The sequence below is a fragment of the Medicago sativa genome, chromosome 6 (assembly GCF_051527215.1).
Source record: "Medicago sativa cultivar Bolivia chromosome 6, Bolivia_mono, whole genome shotgun sequence".
Taxonomy (NCBI): domain Eukaryota; kingdom Viridiplantae; phylum Streptophyta; class Magnoliopsida; order Fabales; family Fabaceae; genus Medicago; species Medicago sativa.
Genome location: NC_140754.1, coordinates 41001522 through 41018251, shown reverse-complemented (window position 1 = coordinate 41018251; position 16730 = coordinate 41001522). Strand labels below are relative to the sequence as shown.

The following is a 16730-nucleotide window of genomic DNA, read 5'->3' as shown; positions in this document are numbered from 1 at the left end:
ATTCCTAAAGGCTTAGAAGCCCTCCAGAAAGGCTCTAAGACCTCCAGAAGGGCTCAGGCGCCCTCCAGAAGGGCTCCTGAGACCCTGGCGCGCTCGCGTTGAGGCACCGCGCTTCTAAGCTTCTAGAAACCTCTAGAAACCGCCTAAAATACACAAATACCCCTGTTGCTTGGGAACCAAGCAACCGAAACCCAAGCCCACAACGGGCTATAAATACTACTCTTGGGAGCATTCTCAATGCATCTCATCATCAGTCTAAACCCTAGCATACGATTCTTAACCCTAGAATCCCTTACCGTACTTTTTGCAAGTACAATAGATGTATTATACTAAGTTAACAAAGTACATGTTTATTAGACATTTTAAATTGATATTTTTTTAATAACTCTAATATTTTGGTAGTATAGTTACCCAGAAATCTCCAACTTATTCAACAAACCCATAAAATTAACATCAACTTATTATTTTCCCTTATTAATTCTCTATGTTCAAATTTCTTTTTCATCTTATTTCTTTTTCTAATTTACTTTCTCTCTTCTCATGAAACAAAGAAGAAAAAAAATCCCTCTTTGAAACTGCCACCAACCCACCTTTTTTACCATGTTGTGCATCTGATCTTATTAGGCTATCTCACCAAGTCACAAATACAAAGAGTCTCACACTTAAAAAGAGATGTTGATGTGTCATGTGAGAGTTAAACTTCTAGGTTGGACGCAAGAGTAGATTTTAAGCAACGTGTTAGCGAGATGACCTGTAATGTCTCAAGGTTTTGGATCAAAATATGGCGTTGATCTCATTTGTGAGGTTTCTCTTAGCCAAATGTGGTGATCCAACCTATTGTATACTTCCGCAGAACTCTGAACATTATGATGAATTGTCTTCTTAGCTTTTTTTTATGTCATTTGCTTGGATTTTATATTAAATAAAAAAACTATTTCCATTTTTTATTTTATTTCAAATTCCTTCACGTCTGGTCTTTGGTGGGATCAAACCATGGAAAAACGCCAATGTGCTATGATGAGCTGAAAAATACATGCTTATATTGTTTCAAATTCCTTCACTTTTTGTCTTTAGTAAATGAGTTACATACGTATGTAACAAAAAAAAAATGTACAAATTTTGATATTGAATAGATGAAATATTTGGGAATGCAAATAAATGTCAAGGTTTCAAATTTAAAAGGCAAGAAAGTCCGCATTTTATTTTATTTTTTTTTTACAAAAGAAAGTATGCATCCTTATTTACTTTGAAATACATGTTGTCGTATACATTTGCGTTGAAACCATTTGATTGTCATTGCTATAGCTATAAATACAATAATGAGCTATTAATTGATATTATATTTTTTTAAGAACTTAATTGATATTATATATTTCTTAAAAAAATGTTTCATTTTTTTTTTGACAAAAAAAAATGTAGTTTTGTATAAAAATGTTTCATTAGAAATATGATATTGTATATTTACATGTTAGCATAGTGAATGATGACACAATTGAATTTTGAGGGAAGAGAAAATTTAGTTTTGTATAAAAATTGAGACCCAAGTTGCTAAGAAAAATTAAAAGCACTTTTTAGTTTCAAAAAATAAAGTAGAAAATTTAGCCTCTATCTCACTATATGCTTAAAAATATTTTTTCAGATTCCGTGATTAGATCTATGCGATAAGTTGTTAGAACTTGAGTATATTAAACTTATATAATTATATGATATTCTCATGTTCTTCAATAATATTTTTTCTTTTAGAATTTTCCAAAATTTAGTCTTCTCAGTTTGAAAAAACTATTTGAGGCTTTTTAATGACTACTATAGAAATTTAAAATTGACAATTTAAATAAACAATTTTTTTCTAATAATTTTTTTATGTGAGTTGGTAAAACCCCGCATTTATGGGTTTGGGCACGGGTCTGGGTAATACCCACAAATTTTAATGGGTATGGACACGGGTAAGGGTACTATACTGCCCAGACCCGCAACCCCGCATATACATATCTATATAAATATCATAAATAATTTATTTATTTTTGGTGTATAATTAATTTATTTATTTAGTTCTTTAAGCCTAAACCTAAACTTAAACCAAAAAACTGCTTAATACAATAACAACTTCATCATGTCGGTGTGCTATTTTTTAGGGATATTTTGGATGTTTCTTATTTGACTAAATATCATGATTTGTACTATTTTATGAGTTAATTTTAAAAAATTTGGATTGTAGTTTTATTTCATTTGTGATGTTTTTATTATCTTTTCATAGTTAAAGTGCGGGTAATGGGTGCGGGTATGGGCACTTAGGTACCCATAGGGTATGGGGAAGGGGACTAAAGTTGTTGCCCACGAGGGTATGGGCACAGGTACGGGTATTTTTTACAAATGCGGGTATGGGGAAGGGCACTATAGTACCCTACCCATAGGGTACCCATTGCCATCCGTAGATGACATCTCTCATGATTCAAAAAGTATTTAAAAAAATATTTGCACATCACTCATTGAATAAATTATCATGATGGCAACAAAAGTTGAATCAACAACTTCCTTCAAAAAAAAAAAAGGTTTAATCAACAACTTTGTGGTTGAGTGAAAAGAGTGGTGAGTTGTGAACTTTTTTTAAGCTTTTCTTTATGTACTGAACCTTTGTCATTTATTTGAATTTATTTTTGAAGGAAACATTTATTTGAATTAAAACACATATAATTAATTTCCATCTAAATGATAGTGTGTTATAATATTCACATCAATGTATTTATTTAGATCCGTTAATTTACTATGATCAATTGCATTGTAACATTCTATATTTTTTTGTACGACTTTAAAAAAAAAATTGTACAAAAAAGGTACATTTTAGCTTTAAATAAGATATTAAAAACATATTTAAATTGAATTGATTTGAAATGTTGGTGGACTTTTTTTTTGTGAGATGTTGGTTGGGTTTATCAATTCCTATCCAACCATTCTTATTAAATATTATTAGCTATATGACCTGTGCGTTGCACGGGTTTGATTAGAATATGTACTTGAAATATTTGTACAGATAAAAAAATAATAACAGTGATAAGCATAATCACATAGTTAAATAATTTAAGGATAATTATTATAGTTCTTGATGTGTCTTTCATAAGTTTGAAGTGGTATATCATTATAATTCATATTTCACTACAAGAAAATGTAGCATTTGCTACCAATATTTTACTACCCACTGGGTCGGTAGCAAATCTCAATTAAAAATACCATTCTTTTACTAGAATACACAATATTTTATTATTGCCACCGTTTATTAGCTTTAAATTACAATATTTTACCATAATACCCTTCTTTTCCCAAATAGGATAAATATCACGTGAAAATCTCAGTTTTATTCATTGATGTTGAATCCTTAACCGTTCTTCGTAGAAAAGCTCATTCTCATTCACAAAATCAAATTCATCATCAAACTCATCCACGAAATCGAAAACTCATTCTCATCCTCCATCAACCTCAAAATCGATTTAGTAATGACCATTGAAATCCTCAATTGATTCAATTCCCAATCAGAATCGTTCAAAGCTGAATCCCTAATCGATTGAATCATTGTTCCTCAAAATTGGAATCGTTCATCACTGAATCCCTAATTGCTTTCACTGGTTCATCTAAACTTGAATCGTTCGCATCAGAATCGCTCCATGAGCGCATCAGAATCGACCTCACTAGTTCATTTCGCTTCTTCGTTACTCTTCGGTCTTCGCCGCAATCTTCGGTATTGATTTTTCATGGATTTATGTGTTGATATGATATGATGTTAAGTCTACTGTGATTAAGAAACTCAATTTCTTGATTTGAATTTTGCAATTCAACATGTGTAGTACTGTTAGGATTTTCTTTGATTTTACTGAGAATGATATAGACTATAGACTTGTTCTTGTTCTGTGTTTGATTTTGCAATTTCTTGTGTTTAATTTTAGATTTTTGTGTTAATATAATATGCTTATGCAAACTCATTCTTCACATTGCCTAATTACTTATTTCTAGATTTGATTTTAAGTTGAGGTATGTGAAGGTTTTTTTAGTGTAGCAGTATGTTTGAATTAGGAGTGTACAAAGTAACGGGTTAGGTTGGGTTGTATGTGACCCGAATCGGGTCCTAACATTAGCGTAGGCCAATTTTGGGACATGATCCTACCCATAAACCAATCCATTATATGACATAATAAAAAACGCAGTAATCAGAAGCTTAAAAGAACACATAAAAATTACATCAATTTATATGAGGAAACTAGTGGATTCATTATGAGTTCTTACTGGGTTACATTATTAAGAGTAAAATGTTAGTGCAATTCTTAAATCCGATGTAACAAATAAGTTTTGAAATGCTTTGGTTGAAATGTAGTTTTCTTTACTTCATTCATCAATTTGAAATGCTTTGGTTGAAAACAATAGCAGGCATCAACACATTGAGGTTGTAAAGTACTAACTAGTATTTGAACTAGCAGCTGGTATCTTAGGTTGTTAATTTATCAGTTGGTATCTTAGGTTGTAAATTACTAATATTTGAAATGGCAAATCACCTATTGAGCAGCTTGTATTTTAGGTTGTAACATTCTTATGATTATGTGCTCTTTTTTTACTTCAAATTTTGACTGATGTAGTACCTAGTTTGTGTCTACCTGTGGAATTTTCGTATATTTAATCAAAGGGGAAAACTACCTAGAAGTTCTGGTAAGTGCTTAAGTAACAACAACATTAGATGAAAATATACTCTGTACTGTAATTGATAGTATATGAGAAAATTGTATTATCTTGTGGCTCGTTTGTTCAAACACTGTATATGGGGTGCTAGCAATGAAGTAGACATCTCTGAGGTATGAAGCCTAGGATAGGAATATAACCATCTTTTCTTCACAAGTTTCTGTACTCTTAGAACTGGTAGAATATAGATATCGTACAACATTAACAATAAGATACTGTAAATCTTCACCAACCACTAAGTTATGACCACATCTTTCTTTATGTGTTGAGACAAATTTTTGCTAGAGAGATTGGATCATTTGTGATCTATGTATTGCTACCTTTTTGATACCTTCAACTGTAGTTTCTCTCTTAATAATTGATAGTGAGTTACAGGGAGTATGAAGAGGGCTTTATTGTATAAGGCAAATATAACATTGCTAGAGCAATTGGGTTTCATCACAAATTGGATTAATGTTTTCTGCTATCTGCAATTAACAACACGCTTTATAGAAATGAAGTTGAAACTTAAATTTAGTTGGATTTTCCTCATTTTTGCGTATATTGTAACTGTTAGTTGATGTCAGCATACCGTTATCCCCTCAGTGGCTTTATTCCAAACCTGTTGATGCAAAGCCAACTGGAAATCCAGTGGGGGTATGTAACTCGCAATTTTGTTACGCTTCTTGCATCGTCATAGTGTTTGTTTACTTTTGAAGAAATCAATCTATATGTCTGTTTGGGCGCTCTGTTACTATTTATTATTTTAGAGATTGTAGTATTTAACATTGTTTTGATGATATTCATGTGCTCATTATCTTATTTGGTGTTTTGATTTGACAATAATGCATTCATCTTCCTTTTGAAGTGTGCTTTGTGGCTTTTCTTTATTATTCTGGAGATGGTAGTCTTTAACATGGTTCTGATGATATTCCTGTGCTTATAATCTTATCTGGTGTTTCGATTTTACAAAAATGCATTCATCTTCTTTTTTGAATCAAGTGATAGAAAGTCATAGGACACTAACCCTGTTTGAGTATTATTTGCAGTTTAAGATTGTGGTTTATGTTTGCAATTTATCAAGGAGGCTATGGTTATAATTCAAAGCAGTGACGTGTGTCACGTTACCCTGTCCGAATTCAAAGCTGATTCCTAGTCACCTAAAGTAATGTCGAGAAAGGTATGTAATTACTAGTCATTAGCTGTGAACTTAAAGTAATGTCATCTAAACACAGATTATACATAAGATTTTAAAGTACAACAATCAATGCATTACTCTAATGACTGATGTTTTCGGTAAATGTAATTATGTGGTTCAGAAGGTAATTCTGTTCTTGACTTTGAACTTTATAGTGTCATCAGTATACAGTTCAATGACTCTCTCTGTTATGCTATAGTGTTGCTAATATTCATTTCTGCTGTCAATTTTCCTACTTTGTTATTTAAACACTGACATAAGTCAAATAACTGAGTTGCATACTTATATTACTAAGAAATATTTCCCTAGCAAATTTGTCTCTCCCTGGAGTGTAAGAAAATCAAAGCCTAAAAGGGCCTGTGTAACATTATTGTCTTTCCCTGGAGTGTAAAGAATTTCAAAATAAAAGCCTAAAAGCTTGGTAAGCCACTTTTGTTGTGTTGGTGTCTGGATTGTTTGAGACATAAGGCTACGTAGACTCTTTTGATCGGTGAAAATTCTGAAATGGTAGCCTAACAAAGTATTGGCAGAAAAGCTACAGAGGTGAAAATTGCGTAATAGTGAATGATGTTTCTAATTTTGTTTTTGGCAGAGTGCATGTAATATGAGGCAAGCAGGTATCGTGGAACATGTCTGAGTTAATTGAGAAGCAGTTAGCTTCAGAGTTGTCAAAGATGTCTTTAGAAGAAGCTTTCACTTTTGCACGTGCTTTCAGTCATTATCTTACTTATCTTACTATGACATGAATATGATGGGTATAGCTGAAACTCACCATAGGTAATAATCCATGGCTACACTAACTCTGATTATTTGTTGGTAATTAATAGTTCTTTCTAAATTTCATTTTTTTTTATTTTTGTTGCTTCAGGAGGTTGAGATTGTTAAATGACCATCAGAGTTGGAATCGGTCCATGAGTAGAAGTCGGACACTACCAACACAGCATCCTAGAGGAGCTTAATTCACATATGGATTCAACGAAGCCTAATTCGTTCATAGATGCAAGAGGATCATCTATTGCTTGGAATTTTGGATTTTTTATTTTTTTTAATTTATTAAAAATCAGGGTGATATTTTAGCTTTGCATTTTCTGCAAATTTGGCTTGTTATGTTTAGCTATGTATATACATGATTATTTAGTAATAAATTATTTTAATTAATGTAGTTATAAATTTTATTATAGTAAAAAAACAGCAGAAATAAAAAAATTGATCGAGTTCTTCCAAATTGCTAGGATTTAGTTACATATTAGTTAAAATATAGCTATAGATTTGTTGTAGTTTTGTTGCAATAAGTTTTAGTCATTTTGCTATGGATTTGCTGCAATTTTGCTATGAAAAGTCTTAGTTATGTTGCTATGGATTTGTTGCGAAATTGCTAAGATATGTCATAGTTACGTTGCTATGGAATATACATTTTCTATACTTATTTGCTATAGATTAACTAAATCTTTGCTAGGATTTTAATTCTTTTTCCTACGGATTTACTAAGAAATATTTCCCTAGCAAATTTGTCTCTCAATCCATGCTACGGCCGAAACCATAGGTATTCCTTAGTATATCTCTAGCTAAACTCGTTTGCTAGGAATTAGCTGCGAATTAGCTGTGAGAATGGGCGTAGCAGATCACATATTTTCTTGTAGTGTTTTATCCTAATAATGTAATCATATAAGAACTTTTTTTTTTTAATAGATCGCAAATGTGCGCAAGTTGTTTTGATTTTTATCTGTGTATCACTTATTCTTTTCAATCATACATAGAAGCATTCATGTTTCCTCTCAATATTGCTCATAAAAAGAGTTGAAATAAGTTATTAGAATGTGATTCATATTTGGCGGTTGTCTCTTTTTCTCTCCTATTTTTTAAAAATTCAATTCATGTGCTGATATATTCAGCAGCCATATTTTCTCAAATACATATATCTTGTGCTTGGATTTGAGTTTTTCCAATATATCTTTGCCGTTGCCGATTTAAAAAAAAGACAACGTGTCATTCCTCTTGTCGAAGGCACAATATATAGATAAAGAAATCCACATGCAACATATTATGTCAGACTAATATAAGTTCTCATCACTCAATTCAGTTCAGTAGAAGTAGAAAATTACATTACATGACCATTATATTATTTTGGTACAAATCTAAATGTTGTATATTCTACTTTGACTTCATTTTTATTTCTTGTGTTGCCTTCATATGTATTGAGTTGGAATTCTTAGAGTCATTAAAAAAAAAATATTTAAAAGAATTAAGAAATAACATCCTATCTTATATAAAAGAAGAAATCGAGCAATGTAAATGAAGAGGAGGTGTAGAAAATTAGATACATGACCATATGGTTATTTTGGCACAAATCTAGCATATTCCACTTTGATTGCCTCATAAGTATTCAGTTGGAGTTTCTTAGAGCCATAGAATTTAAATTAGCCATAACAACATAATAATAAAAAATTAGCATTAAAATTGAAAGCATGCAATTAAAAGAATTAATAATAGAGTGGTTTCTTAATTTAACAATATTTATCCCGATTTTTAGCATGAGTGGTCAGTACAAAAAAAAACACATGAGTAGTGGGAGGAGCTTTGAAAATGAATATGGTAAAAGGAGTTACAAATTTTCGCTTAAATTTTTCTAGACTTCAATGATTCAAACAATGTTTACTTGAATAAATAGTCCTTCCACGAATAATTTGTTTACAATTTTTTTTAATGAAATCATATTTTTAGCTGAATATGCATCCTCTACCATGAAGAGAGATATTTTAAGGGATGGACAAAACTCTCCGCTAAAGTACCTCTTCAAATCTTCCTCACTTTGTGAATATGAGCAATCATTGTTTTGCTTCCTAACACAAAGAAATTTAATTTACGTAAGTTTACTACAAAGAACAAATAAATATTGTGGTAAAAAATGTAGAAAATGTACCACGTATCTTGTGGACATTGCTGCACAACTTGAATATGCAAGATATGATATTAGATCAATGTGAATGAAAGTGTCAAGTGGAGGAAAGAGATGAAAATACATGTGTGTGTTAAGTTGTGGTTATAAAACGTTGTAGGAAAATTGAAAAATTAAACTAAAAAAATTAAACACTATTTATTTTTTTGTGCATAGGTTACACTTGCAAGAATATTAAGGGACATGTACATTGATCCCATTGTAAGTAACTGGATTTTGTTAGAATCCTTTTTATTTATTTTTATAGTGTAGGTTACATTTGCAAAAATATTAAAGGACATGCATAATATGCATCTTGTAAGTAATTAAAGATTGTTTGAATAATTTTTATGTGCATGCACAGTCAATTTTATAAGTTATGCTAAATTCACCTAAACTTTTTTATTGAAAAAAAAGGATGAAAAATAAAGAACATAAAAATAATAAAAGTTTTATCACACACAGAGAGGAGTAACATATTACGTACCTATCACACACAGAGAGGAGTAACATATTACACAGAGAGGAGATAAATTAACATTAGTGGTAGAATGTTAGTAAATAATGATGGAAAACACAAATTTCAATGTAACCACAACTACCTTTACAAATAAGAGTTGTTCTTTCAACAAAATTCTCCTATCTTAAAAACCTGCACATACTATATGGAAAAGAAAGAAAAAAAAATAAGGAATTCCATCATAGAAAATGAAAGAGGGTAATATGAAAATGAAAACTAAAGAAAGTGGAAGGGACAGAAAGAGACATGAAAGTAGTGGTTAGCAATCAAAGGGAAAATGAAATGGCCTATATACTACTCTTAGTGTTTTATATGCAAATAAAAATGATTAGAACTAAGAAATGTAACTGATCTTCTCAAAGATAAAATATAACCGATGGTTTGTGTTAAATTAATGGAGAGTTAATTCGTAACCTATATGGGAAATGAAAATGTAAATGTAAAATGGTATGTAAAAGAAACATGCATTAGAGCAAGTGTCAATCTTAGAGTGAAAGTAAAAAAAATTGGGAGCTTTGTTATAAGGACATGTCAGCAAAATGTAGTTTAGAATACATGTATATATATAGATAGATAGAATATAGATATAGATAGATAGATAGATAGATTAATATGATTCAAAAGAATTTAACGAATCAATTCTTCTTATTCTTACTTCTAATATATGACCAAAAAATAATTGGGAATTTCCTTTTACATATTTGATAATTGACTAATATATAGCCAAAAAATAATTGAGAATTCCCTTTTACATATTTGACAATTGGCTCAACTTAAAATTCCAAAAAAAAAATAAAAATAACATTGACACGGATCTCTGAATTAATCCTTTAGATGTGTATGTAAGAATTATTATAGTACACGTTACTCTATCTTCTTTTTTCTTTGGCTACTTTTTATTGGTGGCTTCGCTCGGGTTCAAACCGGAGATTGTCTTAGTATATACATTTACTTTGTCATTAAAAAAAAAATCTTGGAGATTGTCTTATATTATGTGACTTCAAATTGAAAAATAATAGTGGAGTAGTGAGTTGAGGCTTCTAGTTTCTTATGATCAATTGCTACACAGACACGCACATCTTCATAAGAATGCATCCAGAATCTCATCGTTATTCTTATTATTAGGAAACAAGAAAAATGGAAGTAAAATGATTTGTTATTGATGAAATGAGAGTTACAACTGGTATATATACAAGTAGCTAGGAGTATAGTAAGCTATCATGTGCATACAATAGAGCATATAAACCCTAGCAGCTGTAACTTGCGCAGCAAGTAATGGACAACTAAGTGATATCAAGATCACTGTGTAATATCCCCCCACAAGTTGGAGGTTGATAAATGTTTATCAAACCCAACTTGGATAACAAAGCATGAAAAGTCTTGGGAAGCAATGCTTTTGTGAAGAAATCAGCAACTTGGTCTTGAGAAGAAACTGGAAGCAGCTTGAGGATACCAGAATGGAGCTTCTCTCTGATCAAATGACAATCAATCTCTAAGTGTTTTGTCCGTTCATGAAACACAGGGTTAGAGGCAATATGAATGGCACTCTGATTGTCACAATAAAGCACAGGAAGCTTGTTGCAAGAGACATGTAAATCTCTAAGAAGGTACAAAAGCCACTGAAGCTCACATGTAGCAGATGCAAGAGCTCTGTATTCAGCTTCAGAAGAAGATCTGGATACAGTAATCTGCTTCTTTGTCCTCCATGAAATTAGAGAACTTCCCAAAAAGAAACACTAACCAGAAATGGATTTTCTAGTGTCAAGACAGCCAGCCCAATCTGCATCTGAAAATCCTTGGAGAGCAAGAGAAGTGTTTCTGGGAAAGAATAAACCATTGCCTGGACAACCCTTGAGATATTTTAAGACTCTTAAAGCTGCATGATGATGAGATTGAGTTGGTTTAGAGAGAAATTGGCTCAGTTGCTGGGTGATAAAAGTGATATCTGGCCTGGTAGTATTAAGATATAAGAGTCTGCCTACCAATCTTCTATATGCAGGAACATCATCATATAAAGGACCAGAATCATGATGAAGCTTAACTGATGAATTAGAAGGAGTGGATACAGGTTCGGAACCCATAGTGCCTGAATCATCAAGTAAATCCAAACAATACTTTCTCTGGCATAGAGAAATTCCAGCTTTGGAATGTGCAACTTCAATGCCTAAAAAGTATTTTAACTGACCCAAATCCTTGATTTTAAACAATGAATCCAAAACACTTTTGATGTGATTGAATTCCTGAAGAGAGTTGCCTGCAAGTATGATGTCATCCACATAAACCAGAAGAATGGTAAATGAAAATGATGTTTTCTTCACAAACAAGGAGTGATCAGAGGCAGCCTGAATGTAATCATGATTCATGAGAGTGGAAGTTAGTCTTTCATACCACTTCCTACTAGCCTGTTTCAAACCATATAGAGATTTCTAAAGCTTGCATACTTGATTTGGTTTGTCAGTTTTAATGCCAGGAGGAACTATCATGTACACATCTTCTTGTAGTTCACCATGAAGGAAGGCATTGTTAACATCAAGTTGATGGATATGCCAGCTATGAATTGAAGACAAGGCAATCACAAGTCTGACAGTTGTAAGCTTAGCAACTGGAGAGTATGTATCAAAGTAGTCCAAGCCTTCAATTTGATTGTAACCTTTAGCCACAAGCCTAGCTTTGTATCTCTCAATAGAGCCATCAACATGATATTTGATCTTGTAGATCCATCTACAACCAATAGGCTTGACATTTGGAGGTAAATACACAAGTTTCCAAGTACCAGTTTTCTCAAGAGCTTGAAGTTCAGCTTGCATAGCATTCTTCCAACAATCAAATTTACTTGCTTCAGCATATGATGTGGGCTCATATTGAGAGTGAAGGGACAACATAAAAGAAGAATGAGCATTAGATAACATTTGATGAGAAACATAATGTGAAATAGGATATGTGGATGCATGAATGTTATTGCAAACATAATCTTGCAAATAAGAGGGAGTAGTAATGTTTCTGGTGGAATGTCTGGGAACAAAAGGAGCAATATGTGAAGAGGAAGGGACAGATTTAACAATGTGCGGAGGCTGTGAAGAAGAAGTAATAGTAGGTGGAGAAATAATGTCATCAAAAATGGGAGGTTGTGAAGGAAAAGTATCAACAGAAGGAGAAGGAGACTGATGAGAGAAATACTCCCAATCAGGTGAAGTAGAAGAGGGTGAATGAGGATAAGGAAGATGGTTTTCATGGAACGTCACATGCCTCGAGACAAAAATTTCTCTGGAATGAAGATCATATAAGGTGAAACCTTTATAACCTGCCTTGTAACCCAAGAAAATGGATTTTCTAGCTCTAGGTTGTAACTTTGTTCTATGAGATTGTAATGTGGAAGCATAACAAAGGCATCCAAAAACTTTGAACAAAGAAATGTTAGGTAGTTTATGATGAAGCATGAAATAAGGAGAGTGATTTTGTAAGATAGGTGTTGGAACTCTATTAATAAGGAAAACTGCATGGTGAATAGCATAGGACCAAAAAGATGGTGGAAGTTTGGATTGATACAATAAGGCTCTACGAACATTTAAAATATGTTGATGTTTTCTTTCAAACCTACCATTTTGTTGTGGGGTTTCAACACAAGATTTTTGATGAATAATGCCATGAGATGCATAAAAGGAAGATAAATTGAATTCAGGGCCATTATCAGATCTTATGAACTTAGGGGTTGTATGAAAGTGATTTTTAATCATGAGAATGAAGTTCTGGACATGACTAGATACTTCAGATTTGGTTTTAAGAAGAATAACCCAAAGGAATCTGCTATGGTCATCTAAAATGGTAAGAAAGTACCTATGTCCATGCACAGAAGTAACAGATAAAGGACCCCAAATGTCTAAATGTATAAGCTCAAAATTGATAGAAGCATATGAAAAACTAGAAGTAAAAGGTAAATGCTTATGCTTGGCAAAATGACAAAGATCACAAGTATCTTTATTATTAAAAGTAATATCAGGATACAAAAGAGACATTTTGGTAAGTCTTTGATGAGACAAATGACCAAGTCTAAAGTCCCACAAGGCATCATTAGGTACAAAATGATCATTTTTATTACAACTGAAAGGTAAAACAACATTGCAAGAAGCACTAGAAATAGAAGGTGACTCAATATTTGAAGCTTTGCATGAAGGATAAAACTTGTACAAGCCATTCACTTGTTTAGCCAAACCAATCATCTTCAAAGACTGTTGGTCCTGTATGATACATTTGTCAAGAGAAAATTGAAAGAAACAAGACAATGATTCACATACTTTGGCTACAGAAATAAGATTGAGCTTAAAATGAGGTGAATAAAGGACATGGTTCAATGTAAACTTGGAATTGAAAGAAACTGTGCCAGCATGATAAGCTAAAACCAAGTTACCATTAGGTAAAGAGACATACATAGGTTTGATTCTATAAAAGGAACTGAAATATGGAAGATCACAACAAATATGTTCATTGGCACCTGAGTCAATGAGCCAAAAAGAAGATTTACTTGTGAAAGAAGAAACAGAAGCAGATATACCTGCAGAAGCATCAGGTGTTGCAATGCTGGTGGAAGTGACATGATTTGAAGTAACTTGTGAAGGAGGAGATGCTGAAACAACTAAATTTGATTGTTGTAGCATGGATACAAGCTGAGCAAGTTGCTCTTGAGAGAAACCAGCAGAAGGAGAACCTGCAGAGGCACCTGATCCAGAAGAAGAGGAAGCACCAGTTTCTATATCCTCTTGACAAGTAGCATTGGCATTAGCACGAGGCATGGATCTATTAACATTAGGGTAACCATGCTTCATGTAACAAAAGTCCACAGTGTGATTTGTACGGTTGTAGAAAGTGCAAAATCTAGGTGGTTTATTACCATAGGAACCTTTACCACGCCCTTGAGGTTTCCTTGAATCAGAAGCATTGATCTGAACAGAGGTTTCTTCAGACACACTTAATGAAGTGAGAGAAGCATGATTACTCTCTTCTTGAACAACCAAAGAGTACACTTTGTTCAAAGAAGGAAGAGGATCAAGAAGAAAAACTTGAGTTCTTACCACAGAGAATTGATCATTTAAACCAGTTAAAAATTGCATAATTTGATCTTCATTCCTATGATATTTAGCAGTTCTAGAGGCAACACAACGACAGGGATGAACACAAACACAATTAGGAATAGGTCTGTGTGAAGATAACTCTTCCCAAAGAGATTTCATTTCAGTGAAATATTCTAAAACACTCTTAGAACCTTGCTTCAAGTTGTTAATGGATGAACGTAAATTTGCAATACGAATACGATCAACTTTAGAAAATCTTTCTTTCAAGTCAAGCTATACCTCAAGAGCTGTGTCACAAAACACAATAGTTGGTGCAATGGATTCAGATACTGAATTGATGAGCCAAGATTGAACCAGATGATTGCAACGTTCCCAAGCTGAACGGTTCAAGTCATCTTCATCAGGCATTGGAATAGAACCATTGATGAAACCTAATTTGTTCTTCGTTCCCAAAGAACGCTCAACAGTGCGGCTCCATGCAATGTAATTGGAACCATTGAGCTTAGGAGTAATAGAAAGAGAATTAGGATTCTCACTAGGATGAACGAAGTAAACTGATTCAGTATCAGGAGAGGAATTACGAGGCGCCATGGAAATTCAGTGAAGAATTCAAGTTGCAGAAAAAACAGAGTATGAAAAGCTTCAATGAAGAAGATGAAGAAAATCAAAGAATCTGTGAAACAGAGGTGATCAATGGCGAAAAACGGTTGAAACAACCACAAGAAGCAAGAATCACGGTGGAAAAACAAGAATCAACACCGGAAAAACGAGAATCACCGATCAAAATGATGATCGGAGAAGAAAAGTGCAGCGGAGAAAAACAGTTACAAAACCGTTATGATCGTAACAACCTTTGCTCTTAGAGAGAGAAGGCGCGTGATACCATATTAGGAAACAAGAAAAATGGAAGTAAAATGATTTGTTATTGATGAAATGAGAGTTACAACTGGTATATATACAAGTAGCTAGGAGTATAGTAAGCTATCATGTGCATACAATAGAGCATATAAACCCTAGCAGCTGTAACTTGCGTAGCAAGTAATGGACAACTAAGTGATATCAAGATCACTGTGTAATACTTATCGAAGGTACAATTATCTGAACAAATAAAAATCTTTGACTCTGAAAAAAATTGTACATAATTAAAAAACAACAACAAAGTCTTATCTTACTGAGTGGGTTCGATTACATGCATGAATCAAACATACAATAATGTTCTATCAAAAATCATGTCTTTCTCTAAGACATTTATCTCTAGATTCTAGTCTTAATAGTTTTCTCTTATAATTTTTCTAGGTCTACCCGTCCATACTCAAACCATCCAAGTCTAGTTTCTATAATCTTTTCTTCTATAGGAGCAACCTCAACTCTCTCTAATGTTGTCATTTCTAATTTTATCTCATCTAGTCTTACCACATATCCAACACAACATCCTCATTTCCGGGACGGATCTCTATGGAGACCCATGGGAGCCATGACACCCCAAGAGTTTGGTATATATATCATATTAGGCGTAAATATATAATTAAATTTCCGTCAGCTGCAGTGGAAGGGTGACCACTCTTTCAGAGAGATCAACAATTATAAAAACTACCCAACCAATGAGCTGTTAATTACTTCTTGCTATTTCTTGAAACGGTTTCATATATATTAAATACATTATTGGCACCCCTAATAAAATAACTCAAGATCCGACACTGCTCATTTATGCAATGCTTACTTTATGTTTATGTTGGTTCTTCAGTGCCAAACACTCTATCTCTCGTACAACATCGTAAATCTTACAACTAACAGATAAAATTTTCCCTAACATAAGTGGTACTTTCACACATAATTAAAATAAAATTAGCAACATTATCTATTGAGGCTCGAAACAATTGAGGCTCGAAAGGGTGACCACTCTTTCAGTTTCAGGGAGATCAACAATTATAAAAATTACCCAATAGATAAAATTTTCCCTAATATAAGTGGTACTTTCACACATGTTAATATCAAAACTTGCTTGTGTGAAACTATTGAGGCTCGAAAACAGTATCTAACATGATAGAGAAACTGAGTAAAATTTTCTCAGGAACACTCATAGAGGAGTCATAGACTGTATTTTTTTTTTGTTAAAAGTAGTCATAGACTGTATATGCACAAATATTGAGCAAATGGGTTCCAATGAGGTAGTTATATATAGAAAAATTAAATCAAAAGAATTTGAATAGTGAAAGCAAGATGTCCGAAATCAATGGGATGGGAGTTAATTTCGTTTTGTTTAAGAAACAGAAAATAGACTGATTATGACTCTTGGTTCATTAGATGGTTAAG

At 32.8% G+C, this 16730-nt stretch overlaps 1 protein-coding gene and 1 long non-coding RNA gene across 3 annotated transcripts; one reads left to right on the top strand and one right to left on the bottom strand.

Annotated features, from left to right (window-relative positions):
• Positions 1 to 5231: 5231 nt before the first annotated feature.
• Positions 5232 to 7121, top strand: LOC146915166 (uncharacterized). Of its 2 annotated transcripts, XR_015014493.1 has the most exons (4): positions 5232 to 5355; positions 5748 to 5878; positions 6489 to 6673; positions 6765 to 7121. It is a non-coding gene; the product is annotated as an uncharacterized LOC146915166 (long non-coding RNA). The 2 variants fall into 2 exon arrangements; XR_015014492.1 differs by lacking the exon at positions 5232 to 5355 and having other exon boundaries at positions 5366 to 5878.
• Positions 7122 to 10634: 3513 nt separating this feature from the next.
• Positions 10635 to 15008, bottom strand: LOC146915165 (uncharacterized). Its single transcript, XM_085721263.1, has 5 exons — positions 14697 to 15008; positions 13186 to 14612; positions 11793 to 12705; positions 11093 to 11693; positions 10635 to 11011 (listed from the first exon to the last, which is right to left on the bottom strand). Exons 1-5 carry the CDS (start codon positions 15006 to 15008, stop codon positions 10635 to 10637), a joined length of 3630 nt encoding a protein of 1209 aa, XP_085577389.1.
• Positions 15009 to 16730: the final 1722 nt, after the last annotated feature.